Source organism: Fundulus heteroclitus, chromosome 12 (genome assembly GCF_011125445.2).
Source record: "Fundulus heteroclitus isolate FHET01 chromosome 12, MU-UCD_Fhet_4.1, whole genome shotgun sequence".
Lineage (NCBI taxonomy): Eukaryota > Metazoa > Chordata > Actinopteri > Cyprinodontiformes > Fundulidae > Fundulus > Fundulus heteroclitus.
In genome coordinates, this window is record NC_046372.1 from 48,192,463 (window position 1) to 48,209,458 (window position 16,996).

The window sequence follows — 16,996 nt, forward strand, 5'->3', positions numbered from 1 at the left end:
CTTCCACACCCCACGTACTCCAACCGCTTAAGGCCAGCCACGTGACACGCGCTGAAGCCAAATGCTGTGCGCGATGGCACACGCGCGCAGCCTAGAGGGAACACTGGTTGCCAGTCCATCGCAGGGCAGAGATAGCCGTCTTTTGCCCAATTTACTATGATATCGCCAATGAAAGCAAATGATTCGGTCCAAGAACTCTGTTCTCCTCGACTATCCTTCTCTTTTTCCCTTTGGGATCCATTGCTCATCAAACACCTACCGGTATTTTTACAACTGCGACCCGCCTAGCGCTACGGCGGGCTGAAAGAAACGTGTGCCACAGCTTATGACGCAAATCTCCGTTGACAGATATTTTGAAATGTAATATGTATTCTATACATTTTACATAATTGGAAAACATTGAGAATGTCTTTCTCGGGGTTTCCCTGCTACAGAAATCACACTAAAATGAAAAATATATTTTCCCTCTCATCTTTTTCTATTTTCATACATTTTTAAAAAAGCTCCAGGGAGCCACAAGGGGGGCGCTAAAGAGCCGCATGCGGCTCAAGAGCCCGGGCTAGCCCATAGCGGCAGAGCCGCATGCTACCCGCTGCCCGTTGCTGAAACAATCAGCCTTCATCCTACTTCAACTGCTTCCTACTGGATACCCAAAGTGAATCGAACTGACACAGAGGCACCGACAGGTTTGGCAGAGAAATAAACAAGGAAAGTTAAATGGTTTATTTAGAATGTTTTACTTAATGCGTTTTCATAGTGTTCTTAAAACAAGTGGAGCTAACCGACATAGCTCTTGCTAGCTCCAGCATGCCATGCTGATGTAATTCGAGTGTGTTTTTATGGATATAACAAACGTTGTCTCCACAAGCGTTTTATAGATTGATGGGATATTGATGTTTGTGTTATCCAGTCCGCTCATTACGACCAAAATAAAGCCGAAGCTTTTTAAAACTAGCACCAAATGTCCGCTAGCTTTCCGGATAGCATTCGCTCTTCCTGGATATGCAACTATGGTTTGTTTCAAACATAAGGTTTGTTTCGTTTCGCTTTATTATTGTTCAATAGTGCTAGGAGCATTATTACCGCGTTAATATGGAGTATTAAGGTCGATTTAATGGTGTTTTTATATAACTTTAGGATTAACCAATTTTAGCGACAGATTGCTACAGCAGTCCCCAGCTTCCAAGAGGTATAATTACATTGATAAACTCAAGTGTTCTAAAGTTGACTGATTTTTACTGAGAAAATCATTCTTTAAAATTTTATTTTATCAAATAATGTTTGTTAACTCAGGATTTGCATTGTGAATAGGTTGAAACACATACCAAATGTTGTTCTGAATTAGTTAAGCTAATTTAACCTCATTAACTATACATTGAAATATAGTGTTAATTCAGATAAACAGCATTCTATAGTGAAGTTCTCTGGATGTTCATTTTATTTCTGTTAATACATTCTTGAATTTATTTCATACTCATTTATTCTATATGTGTGCAGGGTTTGTTGTTAAGAGAACTCCAGTGCTCGAATCATTCCTTTCAACTATTGTTCCAATATCAGCCCTAGGGCTGATATTCACCGGACAATACCAAACAGACAGAGTTATGGCTTCATACCCCCATCAGCCATAACTGTTTAGGGCGACAGCAAGTCAACATACAGTGCATGATGTTGTGGATTTCCAAATCTCCCAAAGACTTTCCTGAGAACCTAATCCGTAGCTTGCCACCTGGTTTCCCCAATTGGAATCAGTCTCCTGTGACGCCTGTCCTCAGAGGTCTCTTTCCAAACTTGCATATGCTTATATGACTCTCAGAAAAACTGCCACATCATTAAGCAGTGAAAAGAGAGATGCAGTTTCAACAACACTGCCTGTTGTGTCTGCCAGCACTAGATTTAAAATATGTGCGTAACACCAAACATGAATCTGTGCAGGATATTTTTGGGAAAGAGAAGCAGAAAACCCCTGATAGGGACCTTGCATGTTAGCTGCGCTGTTAGTTGAGTTGCCTACACATCTGCCAGTGTCAATACTAATGTTTTCCAAGGCCTGTTTTAACTGCTCATGTAAATCCTTGCCATTGGATTTTTCACAGTTTATCACACCAACCAAATACTCGTGAATGGTATCTGTGACATATCTCATGACGAGTGCACACTGTTGAGGTGATATCTTGGGTTATATCAATTTAGACAGAAGACATTTTTTTTTCTCTTTTTTTTCTTCTTTTTTTCCCCCTATGGCCCCAAATCTAAGATGAGTTGAAAAGAGATACCAGAGGTTTATATTACCCATGAACATTATAATGGGTGATATGAGATCATTGGGACACAAGATGGATGAACTCCAAGCCCTAACAGGGACCCAGTCAGAGTATCATGAATACAGTATTGTGTGTTTCACTGAGACATGGCTGCAGGATCATATTCTTAACTGCAATGTCTATGCTGGGTTTTCTGATCATATGTGCAAACAAAGATTTAAACAGATGCAGCAAAAGCAAAGGAGGTGGATTAGCAGTGCTTGCAAAAACAAATGGTGTAATCGGAGAAATGTTACTGTGAAGTATCATCTCTGCAGGCTGGATATTAAGCTGTTAGCAGTGTGTTGTCATCCATTTCATTAACCCAAAGAGTTCATCAGTGTTTTTAATAACCGCTTACATTCCACCATCTGTTGTTGCCGACACTGATGTTATCAGCTCAGTTTTTGCTAAGCTAAAGACACAACACCCAAATATGTTTGTGGCAGTATCGGCTGATTTTAATCACACCTCATGCTCTGCTAGACTTCCAATGATTCAACAGTTTGTCAGCTGCTCTGAGAGTGAAAACAAAGCAAAGGATTTGTTTCATGCAATTTAAAACAATCTCTAAAGCAAGACCCCCTCTAGACAAATCAGATCACAATCTTGTTCTTCTCTGCTCCAAGTAAACCCCTTTTTTCAGAAGCAACCTGTAATGAAGGGACCTGTGAGGAGATGGTCAAAGGAGTCTGAAGAAGCCCTGCAGGATTGTTTTGAAGCTAGCTGGGATGCATATCAGTGCCATGCTGGAGTGTGTGACCAACTATGATGTGTGGATAACACTATCCCCACCAAAACAGTGAGATGCTTCCTCAAGCCAGGATCAGTAATGACCTGAAGGGGCTGCTAAACAAGGAAAAAGAGCCTTCTGAGACAAGGATTTACTGTGGAGTATACATATACAGAAGCAACGTAGAGTAAAAAATAAGAGACAGCAAGGAGGTGTACAGGGAGAAGCGGGAGAGCAAAACGATATAAGAGATGTGTGGTCAGTGATGAAGCAGACCACATGCTTCAAGCAGGATTGGACAGATGGAAATCTGACAATCTGACAAATATGGAAGAGGTGAGTGACGATTAGCAACAGAGATTGTGTGCTAAGGGCATGAATAAAATGAACTGAACTAACAAAGAAGTAGATGTCAAGAAAAGTAATGTAGTGATTGTTGTGTACTTAAAACTAATGAATTAATAGGTTATAGTGAGACAAAAAATCGATACAACTTTCACAAATGATGCTTGTTTTAGCTGTGTGAGGGTTGCTGAATACAGCCACACTGTATTCAGCTGCACCAAAGTATCACCAGCTGAATTGAGGCTCCTGTGCAGGAATGGTAGAGTCAAATTACTATACATTCATCTCAATCATGTAGACAGCAAAATGGTAATATATCCTAATTCATTGTGTGCGTGTCACTATTTTGACATTGAGCCTGTGCCTTTTAACATTCATAAAACTATTCCTTAATGTTCTAAAAATGTTTGACTATGTTTGAAACACAATTTAAAAAGATATCTAGAGATAGTCTACACGGGAAAAGTTTAGGCAACACTGCGATAGATAGATAGATAGATAGATAGATAGATAGATAGATAGATAGATAGATAGATAGATAGATAGATAGATAGATAGATATTAAATTAAGATTTTTTATTATTATGGGACAGTAAAAATCCAAAACTACTTGGCTCTATGTTAAAAAGTGATTGCCCCCTGAACCTAATAACTGGTTGGGCCAGCCTTAGCAGCAACAACTACAGTCAAGCGTTTATGACAACTTGCAATAAGTCTTTTCCAGTGCTGTGGAGGAATTCTGGTCCACTGATATCTGCAGAATTATTGTAATTCAGCCACATTAGGCCGTGGGCCAGAATCTGTAGGACGCTTCCTTAAGAAGTTTCGTATGAACTGTCAGGGGGCAACTTTCTTCCACCAGGATAAGTTGCTACACATAGCAGTGATCTCAAAACACCAATGTTCCCACGTTTTCGCTTGCACATTAATAAGTTATAGCCGATAAAAAATCTAAACTGTGGCGCTCCGGTCCAAGAGGTCACGTGATTCGATTTTTGCTGCTCAGCCAATCAGATCGCTGTATTGTCAGCTGTGCGCGTTCATCAGTTCATCATGGCTGCGCTCGTAAGATGTTTGTATGCATTTGTTTCCAGATGAAGAAAGCCCAATAATAGCATTTTCTGGCGCCAGCTGGCAGAGATCTTGATGGCAAGAAAAAAATAAATAGCCCAGACCATCTGTCCATCCATCCATCCATCCATCCATTTTCTAACAGGCTTATCCCCGCTGGGTTTGCGAGGTGCTGGTGCCGAGCTCCAGCTGTCAATGGGTGAGACGCGTTGTATAAACTCGTTGTGCCAAACGAGTTATCCCCTTCGGAATTTGTAGAATTTTGTATTGTATTTTTGAAATCAATAAAAGTTTTAACCTCCAGCTTTGTGAAGTCTAAATATTTTAAACATCACATTCTAGTAAAATGAAATTTATTTTTTTTAAACTCCTAATACGTTGTTCTATTTTTAAAAGAGACATATCTCGTTTTCTTAATACGGTTAATATCTCGATAAGGTTCTTGGTTGAATTAAAATCTTATTAAATCTGATAATTTTGGCTGTGCCTTTATTCAGTGTTCATTTGATCACACGTGAAATCCGCTTTATATAATCTATTCATGCGGGTTTAGCTACCAAAAAAGAAAAAAAGAGAACCAGCAGACAGCTGTGATGGACTTAGGAAGGTGGATTTTGGTTTCAGCAGACAGACATTCGACAATCTAATAACATAAAGCTAATATTTTCGTGACACATCTGGAAATGACCGTTTTCTTTCTCATAACGTATTATACTGGATGGATGGATGAACGATAATGTAACGACACCATTGCTATATTTCGTTAAGAAAAGTAAAACATCCTCATTTCCACGCCTAATAGGTTGGAAATGAGGCGGAGTTGACTAGATTCATTCTTCCAGCTGAATGCGCTCTTGGTGCAGGGAATACAAATTCTGGCGGGGATAAGTCGTTTGGCACAACGACACCTGTGCTATCCTAGCGCAGCAGGTCTTGGTGATATCACAGTAAATTGGGCAAAAGTCTGGACTATTTCTGCCCTGCGATGGACTGGTGACCTGTCCAGTTTATACAACGCCTCTCGCCCATTGACAGCTGGAGATAGGGACCGGCACCTTGCGAACGCAGGGATAAGCGTGTTAGAAAATGAATGGATGGATGGATGGATGAATGGATGGATGGATGGATGAATGGATGGATGGTCTGGGCTATTTATTTTTTTCTTGCCATCAAGATCTCTGCCAGGTGGCGCCACAAAATGCTATTATTGGGCTTTCTTCGTCTGGAAACAGACACAACAGAAACAACCATCTTACGGGCGCAGCCATGATGACGTGGTAAACTCGCTCAGCTGACAATACAGCGATCGGATTGGCTGAGCAGCAAAAATCGAATCACGTGACTTATTGGACTGGAGCGCCACAGTTTAGATTTTTTATCGGCTATAACTTCTTAATGTGCAAGTGAAAACGTGGGAACATTGGTGTTTTGAGATCACTGCTATGTGTAGCAACTTATCCTGGTGGAAGAAAGTTGCCCCCTGACAGTTCATACGAAAAGTCACCGTACAGATTCTGGCCCACGGCCTACATTGGAGGGTTTCCAAGCATGACTTTATTTTTGTTTTACTTCAGCTATTCAGAAATGGACTTTCAGGTGTGTTTTGGATCATTTCCTGCTGCAGAACCCACATTTGTGTCAGCTTGTGGTCATAAACAGATGGCTGAAGCTTCTCCTTCAGGATGTTTTGGTAGACAGCAGAATTCATGGCTCCATTTATCACAGCAAGTCTTCTGCAGCAGCAAAACAGCCCCAGAGCATCACACTACCACCATGTTTTACTGGTGGTATGATGTTCTTTTTCCTAAATGCAGTGTTACTTTTACACCAGATGTAAAAGGACACACACATTCAGAAAAGTTAAACTTTTGTCTGGTCAGTAGAGCATTTTTCCAAAAGTCTTGGGGATCATCAATATGTGTTCTGGAGAAACAAGACATGCCTTAATGTTCTTTTTGCTCAGCAGTGGTTTTCGTCTTGAACCTCTTTCATGCAGGCCATTTGGGCCCAGTCTCTTTCTGATGATGGAGGCCTGAACTCTGACCTTAACTGAGGCAGTGAGGCCTGCAGTTCTTGGATGTCGTTGTGGGGTCTTTTGTGACCTCTTGGATATGTCGTTGCTGCACCCTTGGGATCGTTTTGGTTGGTTGGTCACTCCTGAGAAGGTTCCCCACTGTTCCATGTTTTCACCATTTATGAATAATGACTCTCACTGTGGTTAACTGGGGTGCCATTGCTTTAGAAATGGCTTTGTAACCCTTTCTAGACTGATAGATCTCAATGACTTTCTTTCTTTCTTACTTACTTTTGTCAGGCTGGTTTAAGTGATTTCTTCATTGAGAACAGGAGTTGCAGTGATCAGTCCTGGGTGTGACTAGAGAAGGTGAACTCAAATGTGATAAACCACAGTTATGTTTTAACAGGGGTGGCAATCACTTTTTCCCACAGGGCCAGGCAGGTTTGGATTTTTTTCCTCTCCCTTAATAATAAAAACCTTCATTTTAAACCTGCATTTTGTGTTTACTTTGTGTTATCTTTGACTAATATTTAAAACAGTTTGATGTTCTTTAACACTTAAGTGTGACAAACATCCATAGACGTAAGAAATCGGGAAGTGGGCAAACATTTTTTTTTTTTACCATATTTTGTATTTTTTATGTTTTTCACAAATATAATTATCAATGGACATGATGCAGCTTAATAATTCAGGTGTCTTCTGGTCAGGTTCTTCTTTGTTCAAATGTTTCATCTCTTCTACAAGAGACTGCTTTACTCTGAAGAGTTACAGGTTAACAATAAGCGCCCATCAGAACACTAACGATTGGTTGCTAGGCTGATGGTCCTCCTTTGCATCATGTGAGCAACCAGTTTTGATTGTCACACATAAACTTGTTGATCCACCATGCAAAGGTACTGCTTAAAAGGCTGGGTTTACCTGAAACTCAACACACTGAAGAAGAGACTAAATATTTCAACAAAGAGCCCTTCTAGAGGACCTATACATGTTTTTGAACCATCCATTAAACCTTCACACCTCGAAAATGGACCTGTCCAGGGATATGTCACCTTGTGTCCAATGACAACAGGAATCAGGGTTCCATTATTGCAAAAACTAACCATCCCTGATACTTGAATTAATGTGAAAAACAAGCAATTTTCCCCTTGTATTTATGGCCCAAAACTTCTAGGTTTTTCCAGTTTTATCAAATGATAATGCCCTACAGGGACTTGAAATTTTTTTTGCCAGACCTGGATGTTTTTATTGAAGGTGTTTTCATTGTAGCCCTTATTATTCTAGATGTTCCCAAACTTCTGAGTCTGGGACCCCCAAAATTAAAGTGTCGGAGACTGACGACCCCCTTTTGGCGTGTTTTTTTTTCTCTTCATTTAAGGAGAATAAAGAGAATAAAGTCACAAAATTATGAGAATAAAATTGTATTTTTATAAGGACTCATACATAAAAAGTGCAGCCATCCCCCTATGTTAAAGTTATCCTTTGGTATCGGTTTCACAAATAAAGTAATATTAAATCTTTTCAGCAAAAAAATAAATTAAAGCAATTTTAATTAACACTACGTGCTTTTCTGTCCCATTGAAGAATGTAAATCAAACCTAAAGAAAATCTGATAGGTTGGCGTATTTAATTTAATTTGAATGCCCTATGTATCTAGACCCAGAAATTTGCGGCCCTAAGCAGATATTTATTTGCTGGACCGAAGGGTAATCATTGGGAGCAACCAATAAACCTACAAATCGCGTTTTCTCCACTGTGGGAGCGCACCGAAGAAACCTAGAGAGAACGGCGTATTTGCGTAAATTCAGTTGTGAACTTGTCTTTGAATATTCCGCTTTTTTGGGTAGGCCTTTGAAAGCAGCATAGTAAAGATGTCAGTGGGCTGCGTTTTTTTTTTTTTTTTTTACACAGCTACAAGTGGGTGACATCCAGCTGAGCCAGCATTTGAACCGTCGGCTTGAAGATAAGCTACTTTTCGTTCCGCTCTCTGCTTCTGTCGCTGTAAGGCATGAGAAGACCTGCGAACTGCCTCCACCAACCCCGGCCTGTTTGCTACTGACACACCGACTGATGTGACTGTCACAGTGTTGGATCTGTGAGCACTTTACGGTGGGAAAATTAAGTTTCCTATCTGTCTCTGCTAAACTCTTAGCCGGATCCTGCTGTAGCAGTGGTGTCTGAGCTGTACCTACAAAGAGCTCCCTTGTTTGCCTCTGGTGGGTGTGGGCCCCGGGTTATGGCTCGGTGCAGTTAGGAAGTCAAGTAGAAGTGGAAGAAGCTATTGTATTAATGAATTCCCCAGTGCAGTGGTGGTCCATGTATTGTAGCAGTGATGTTAACAGCGTCCGGTTTGCACCGACTTCACCCTGAGCTAGCTGCGCTATGCTAACTAGCCACACATATGCGCTCAGAGCTCGGGGCTTATGTTGGGGTCCAGCAAATGACTAGCATTGGGCCCAGACGGTGTCATTGGATGTGGCTTGGGGTTTTAGATGATGACGTCACGGCCGCTCCTGTCTGATTCTAGTATGAATGTTGCCCTGTTTGGATTAATATGCCCGCGATGCTTGGTTGCAGACATGCAGGCGGCCGGCCGCCCGGACTCCGTTTCCATCCACCTCACTGGAGCGCAGAGCGGGGACTACAACAACAGCAAGCAGCGGAGGAGGCAGTCCTGCTGGAGGGTAACTAGGTCGCTTCCATCCGCTCTGTTTTGTTCTGGGTCCTCCCAGCCTGACGAGGACTCGTTTCTTAATTTCTTCAAGCATTCTGATACCCATTGTAGCTTTCTTTAAGGGAAAACGTACACACTACTGTGAGTGGAAAAACAAACAAACAAACCCTGTCATTTAAAGGGGACCTGTCATGCTTTTAAATCCTTTCTTTAAAATTGAAATCATTCAGTTGGGATCCATATGAAGTGTAACAATGCTTTGGTCTGAATTCCTCGTTATAGGAGCTATAAGTAATTCTGGCACTTTATGGCTCAAATCAGTACAACAGCTTGCCAATCAGAACGTTTTAATATGCTGTTTTTAAACCGCGTGAAACCCTTCTGAATCTTACCTTCCGCAGGATAGGTCTAAGATGCTTCTCTTACCCAAACTTGCAGGCTGCTGCTCTTTTGCCAAGATAAAGTACCAAATGCTACCTCTGTGTTGAGAACCCTGGGAACTCTCATGTGATTGGCTCAGAAACCAGGAAGTAAACACAGGCTACACTCTGAACTAAAGTAGTTCCGCATTGTACCGATAGTAACGTATGTAACTACGGTTCTATGAATCCCGGATGACCGCCAGAGGCGGTGCTTCAAGCACTGAATGATCACTCTTGCGCTTGCGCAGGTCGAGAATTAGTATCAACAAAGTCACCTGTGACCTACCGGTGATCAGCGGAAGCCTATATAGGCATGTGACACCGGTAGTTCAGTCCCTTGATCTTCTCGTGAGCCAGCAATACCGAGGGACCAAACGCTCTGGCGGTCATCCGGGATTCATAGAACCGTAGTTACATACGTAACTATCGTTCTATTTCATCCCTACTGACCGCCAGAGGCGGTGCTTCAAGCACTGAATGACATATGCCAACAAGGTCCCGAGGGATGCAGAAAGAAAGGAACAACCCACCAGAACCGGCGGCAGCACCTACCTTAGCGGGACGCACCAGGTGGTTGCTGCAGGATGACTTGGAGAGGATGAGGCGTAGCCATGTTAATCCTATAGAACCTCATGAAAGTGGTCGGTACAGACCATGGGGCCGCCTCGCAGATGGACTCCAGCGGCACCCCCATCATGGCCGCCCACGAGGTTGACAGGCTCCTTGTGGAGTGGCACCGCACTCCCTGAGGTAGGGGCTGACCCTGCAGAGAGTATGCCGCAGATATCGCCCCCACAACCCAACGTGCCAACCGTTGCTTGGACAGGGCACGACCTCGCCAGCATAGCATACGTAGAGGCTGTTGGTCAGTCGCATGCTCGCTGTGGCGCGGACATAGGCCTCCAGCGCTCTGACTGGGCACAGAGCTTCACAAGGGGTCCCGGACTCGAAGCGGGATAACTGAAGCGGCAAGACTGTGCCTGCCACTGTGGGGGCCTTCGGGACGAAGGAAGAATTGGTCCACAGGGTAACCCCTGAGCCATCCGGGTTCCACCGACAACAAGGCTCAGCTATAGACAGGGCATGCAGTTCCCCCACTCGTCTGCCAGAAGCCATGGCCAGCAGGAAGGCAGTCTTCATTGAGAGCCGTTCCAGATCCACTGCCGCAATCGGCTCAAAGGGTGGGGAATGAAGAGCTTCCAGTACTAAATTAAGATCCCAGGTAGGAGCCACCCGGCGTCTCGGAGGATGTAAACGTTTAGCGCCCCTGAGAAACAGCGCTATGTCCCTACACCTTCCAACGGAGCAGCCATTGAACCCAGTGTGCCAATGGGAAATGGCAGCCAAATAGACCTTCAGGGTGGAAGGGGACCGCCCCCGGTTAAGTAACTCCTGAAGGAAGGCCAGCAAGGGTCGAATGGGACAGCGTATGGGGTCCAGCCCCTTATCGACAAACCAGGTCGCAAAAGCTGCCCATCTGGCAATGTAAGCAGCCCGGGTGGATGGCTCCCATACACATGCTATTGTGTGGCCCACATCGCCCCCGAAGCGGGAGAACGCTGGGTCGGACCCTGCAGAGGCCAAAGGCGCAGGCGGCCTGGGTCGGGGTGGAGAACATGAACTCCCAGTTGGGATAGGAGGTCCCTCCTGAATGGGAGGCGCATCGGCAAGCTGTAACAAAGCCTGCACTGCAGAGGAAACCAAGTCCTCGCTGGCCAGAATGGGGCTACCAGCAGGAGCCTGTGCCCCTCCTGGAGAACCCGCAGGAGGGTCTGGGGAATCAGACCCAATGGGAGAAAGGCATAAGAGCTGGTGTGTTAGGGACAGCAGTCTCGGGGACCATGGTGGTTGATATGGTAGACCACTGTGGTGTTGTCCGACCAGACCAACACATGCTTCCCCCGTAGTCCCCGAAGAAAAGTCCGGAGTGCGAGGGCTACAGCCCACAGCTCCAGGGCATTGATGTGTTCCCTCTGCTCCCGATGGGTGGGGTCCAGAGCCAGGCTGTTCAGCCACATCTGCAGGGGGCGCAGGGAGAGAAGCCCCAGTGGAACCACACTGAAAGCAGCGGTAAGCGTGCCCAGAAGGCTCAGATAATCTAAGAACCGTGGCGCTGCGACACGATGGAAGGCAGGCAACATGGTTAAAATACTGGTCACCTGCTGGGGAGAAGGACGGGCGGTCATGGAGACAGAGTTCAGGAGGATACCCAGGAAAACTGTCGCCTGGGAGGGGGTGAGGCTGCTTTTCTCCAAAACTATCCTCAAGCCGAGCCGGTGCACATGGGAGAGCACCAGCTGGGTGTCCCTGATCGCCTGACTGCGGGTTGCGGCACAGATCAGCCAATCGTCCAGATAAGGCTGGATTTGACTTCCCCGTGCCTGAAGGGGGGGGCAGAGCTGCTGCCACCACCCTGGTGAACACCCGGGGAGAGCCCAAAGGGGAGTGCCCTGAACTGATAATGGCACCCCTGGAACGGAAAGCGGAGAAAACACCCGTGAGCCTGTGCCAAAGGAACATGGAAGTACGCGTCCCGCAGGTCGATTGACGTAAACCAGTCGCCTGGGGAAATTGCCTGCAGAACCCCCTTGGTTGTCAGCATATGAAAGGGCATGTCCTTCAGGTAGGTGTTGAGCCCCCTTAGGTCCAGAACTGGACGAAGATTCACATTCCTTTTGGGGACCAGAAAATACACTGAGTAAAAGCCCCCTGGGTCCAGCAGGGGGTCCACAGGCACTATCGCACCCTTGACCAGCAAGGTACGTAGCTCGTTGGACAGTGCCTGTGCCTTCAGAGGGTTGCAGATGGTGGTCATTCGAGCCCCTCCATAAGACGGGGGCCGGCGGTGGAACTGGAGACGGTCTCCCCTGGTCAGAGTGGAGAGTACCCAAGGATCTGGGGTGCATTCGCCCCAGTACTAAAGCTGACCTGGGGTAAAATATCCAACCACCGGCCCCAGTGCCTCACCTATGGGTACCTCGGCCTCTTGGGGGCCTAGAGGGGGGGTGGGCTGGTTCTGCAGCCCGAAAGGAGTGCGAAGCCCGGGCCCCTGACCGGACTGTCTGGGCTCGAGTCACCCTGGAAGCAGGATCTCGAGGCAAAGTTGGAGCAACGGGCAGACGGGATGACCGCGGTTCTGAGCCAGAAGCTTCCCAAGTATTCACAGGCCGACAGTCACGCCTGTGGAGCCCTGCGAGCTGCTGCCTGGTGCGAGAAGCCTGGGCAGTGCGTTCTAGAGCCTCTACTGCAGCAGAGCCAAAAAGTTCCCCTGGAACCACCAGCAAGGCGCGCAGTGTCCGCCTGCAGGGTTCGGTGAGTGGTGACTGAGCCAGCCACACCTGGCGCCAAGCATGGACCAGGGTGGACAATGTACGCCCCAGCTCCCTTGACATCAGGGCAAAAGCCTGGAGAGTCGCATCCAGCATGCCTTAAGTCGACTGGTCAAGCGACCGTGCCTCCAGGGAAAATGCCAGACCTAGCAACAAATGGAAGAGGGAGTTTCCAATACGCCCCATCCTAGTCCCTGAATCGTAGGACCGGCAGAGCAGATCGTCGGTGATGCGACACTGTGGCCGTGGACAGCGGGCGCTAGCTCGTAGGGCCTCCTCCGGAGGAACAATGAGGGAGGCAATGCCAGGTTCCACCACTGGCATCTGCCCTAACCCAAACTTTGGGGCCTCCTGCATCGCAGCAAGGGCTCTTCTGTCTGATGTCGGGCGAGAATGAGCCCGAGTACCAGACCAGCAGGTGTGGAGTTCCTTAATGTACTCCTCTGAAGGTGGTACAGCGAAGGTGGCCATCCCAGTCTCACGACACCTGAAAAAGGCGCTAGAGGTGGAGGGCTGGACCGGTGGAGAATCCTACTGCAACTGTGCCAGGGCAGCTTTAATAGCAGTTGCCACTGACTCTCCCGTACCCCCCAGAGAGATGTTGGATTCAACATCCGACACCTGTGGGCTATGTACTTGGGGTTCCCCCCGAAAGAGGGTGTCAGACGCTGTCCCTCGAGACCAACCCCTGAACAGGGGGAGGTCGCAAAGATTGGAGTAGAGCCTTCATCTGGGCTAACTCCGAGGATAATTGATCCACCTTAGAGGACAGCCCACTTCCCGAATGGCGGGACTTTCTCCCAGCTGTTAGCAGAGCGTCTGAGGCAGGGCGTTTAGAGCATAACCCCTGGCCAGGGGGCAACTGTTCCTGTTGACGAGAGCCCATCCAGGGAACAGGCTGTTCGACTGAGGACAGCCGGGCCAACCGCGCCGCATGTGGCAAATTGGGGCAGGCAGCCTCGGTAAGCGCCTCCTTGAGGTGGTCAACACCTAGACAAGGGGGGCACAGGTCATGACCATCCTCAGGATGCAAAGGGGTTTAAGCAAGTGGAACAACAAAGACGTTCCATCTCTCGGTGACGGAGCCCGTACTCAGGAGCCGCGTCCCCCACCTGACAGGACAGAAATCGCCACCAGTGAAATAGATGTTTCAATTATGTTGCGCTGAAAACACCCCAGCACGGGCAGAAAACGCCACTGGCGAGATAATGAAAAAACCGCCACCAGCTGGTTTCAATTAAGTTAACCAAAAAGACTCAGCGCAGGCAGAAAACGCCACTGGCGAGGTAAATAAGAACAGTAACCGACTCGTTTTAATCAGGTTAAACCAAAGGGCTCAACATGGGGCGTAAGACGCGACTGATGAGGTAATTGTAAACCGTAACAACCTGTTTCGATCAGGTTCAACCAAAGAAACTCAGCACGGGCATAAAAACGCCACAGGCGAAGTAAAAACGAACAGTAACCGATTTGTTCTAATCAGGTTAAACAAAAGGACTCAGCGCGGGCAAAGAACTCCACCGGTGAGTAAACAAAATGAGCAGCTATTACCAGCTGCTAACTTAAGCAACACCAGCGGGGCAAGATGCTACCCGCGGGGTTCAGGAAATGAAGGGAAACTCACCCAACACCAGATGAGATCCGTAGGCACAATTGTCGCTCGCGCAGCCCCTGGAGGCCGAGCACGCCCGCAGCTCCGACCGCAAATGATCACGGGGCTACTGGCAGCGAGCTGACGGAGAAAGCGGTAATACAGAGAAAACTCACGTGTCTGTAGAAGGAACCGCTCACAACAAACCTGCGTGCGAGAAGATGAGAAGGGACTGAACTACCAGTGTCACGTGCCTATATAGGCTTCCGCTGATCACCGGTAGGTCACAGGTGACTTTGTTGATACTAATTCTCGACCTGCGCAAGTGCAAGAGTTATCATTCAGTGCTTGAAGCACCGCCTCTGGCGGTCAGTAGGGATGAATTAGAACTCTAGGTTTGAAAGGAGAAAAACTCAGACATGAGTTTTTCTCATGTCTGAGTTTTCAACATTCATGCAGGGTTTGGTCCTTATAGCCGCCATTAACTACCATAACTTTATTCATTTGCTGTTGAATGTTGATATAATACCATCATCAATATGTTTCAAAACGACACAGTCATGTAATTCAGGTAACAGCTAAAAATGTTTTTAATACCAGCAATCCTATTTGAGATCAGATTAGATAGAAATTAATCGATTCTAAATCTTAAGAATTGGAATCAAATTGATTCTTGAAATTTGAACCCAGGCCTATTAATGCACCCAACAACCGAACTTTTTCATTTATCTGCTTGTAGCTTTGGCACCCTTCAGCTTGCATTACAAAATGGCGGGTTGGCTAAACTGGTAGATGAAAGTCCATGACCTTGTTCAGCAGCTCTGCAGCAACTGCTGTGATGTTATTGTTCCAAAAACTTAACAGAGAAAACTGAATGGATAAAAAATATGACCCATATAGAATATAGAGATATCTGCACAGCATCTGGAGAGACTAGATTACATTTTTCTGCACTCATACAGACTCCAAGTACACAACAGCATGTATAAATAAGGACTAAAACAGTGAAATTTGCATGATGTGTCCCCATTAAAGCCCCAGAACAATTTGGAATGGTCACCAAATTCACACGATGAACAACAACAAATTTGGAGGTTTACTGAAGGCCAAAGCTGTCCGAAGTTGTTCTTTGAATGTCAGAGATTCATAGTATGGACACAGCTTCAGAATCAGCAGGAACCCGGCAGTAGGGCGCCATCTAGGACATACTCCACCCAGCGACGTCTCAGTAAAGCAGGGTGCGGCAGATCAGCGAAAGGCTGAGTTTCTTTGTGCCAAGAAGGAGCAATTCCTCCCTTTTGTTCACCAGGGAGCCGATGTCCACCAGATGGATGGATAGAAGCGAAGCACATAGTCCCCGTCAGCGGAACCTGACTAGGTTTCCATGCCTGCGTCTTCAGTAGATCCCACAGAGAGCTGCTGCACTTTCCACCAGGATCTGAGAGAAGCTCTGGTTAAAAGAAAGAAGATGGGGAGAAACTGTCCAGAGGAGAGTCTCTGATGGTTAGAAGTTGCTCTCTGGTAAAGGGGCTGTAGTGTAGAAGCAGGGAACAACAAAAAATTACCTAACAAAAGAGTGAGCAAAGTACAGATAGGCCGTGGGCCAGAATCTGTACGGTGACTTTTCGTATGAACTGTCAGGGGGCAACTTTCTTGCACCGGGATAAGTTGCTACACATAGCAGTGATCTCAAAACACCAATGTTCCCACGTTTTCACTTGCACATTAAGAAGTTATAGCCGATAAAAAATCTAAACTGTGGCGCTCCAGTCCAATAAGTCACGTGATTCGATTTTTGCTGCTCAGCCAATCCGATCGCTGTATTGTCAGCTGAGCGAGTTTACCACGTCATCATGGCTGCGCCCGTAAGATGGTTGTTTCTGTTGTGTCTGTTTCCAGACGAAGAAAGCCCAATAATAGCATTTTGTGGCGCCACCTGGCAGAGATCTTGATGGCAAGAAAAAAATAAATAGCCCAGACCATCCATCCATTCATCCATCCATCCATCCATTCATCCATCCATCCATCCATTCATTTTCTAACACGCTTATCCCTGCGTTCGCGAGGTGCCGGTCCCTATCTCCAGCTGTCAATGGGCGAGAGGCGTTGTATAAACTGGACAGGTCACCAGTCCATCGCAGGGCAGAAATAGTCCAGACTTTTGCCCAATTTACTGTGATATCACCAAGACCTGCTGCGCTAGGATAGCACAGGTGTCGTTGTGCCAAACGACTTATCCCCGCCAGAATTTGTATTCCCTGCGCCAAGAGCGCATTCAGCTGGAAGAATGAATCTAGTCAACTCCGCCTCATTTCCAACCTATTAGGCGTGGAAATGAGGATGTTTTACTTTTCTTAACGAAATATAGCAATGGTGTCGTTACATTATCGTTCATCCATCCATCCAGTATAATACGTTATGAGAAAGAAAACGGTCATTTCCAGATGTGTCACGAAAATATTAGCTTTATGTTATTAGATTGTCGAATGTCTGTCTGCTGAAACCAAAATCCAC

At 46.2% G+C, this 16,996-nt stretch overlaps 1 protein-coding gene across 1 annotated transcript in view; it reads left to right on the forward strand.

Annotated features, from left to right (window-relative positions):
- The first annotated feature begins 8,371 nt into the window (after positions 1–8,371).
- Positions 8,372–16,996, forward strand: part of man1b1b (mannosidase, alpha, class 1B, member 1b) — a 31,707-nt gene continuing 23,082 nt past the window's right edge. The window contains exons 1-2 of the mRNA XM_036144704.1: positions 8,372–8,575; positions 9,044–9,150. Of these exons, the coding sequence (XP_036000597.1) occupies positions 9,046–9,150 (105 nt within the window). The 5' untranslated portion in view covers positions 8,372–8,575; positions 9,044–9,045. The remainder of the gene's footprint in view (positions 8,576–9,043; positions 9,151–16,996) is intronic.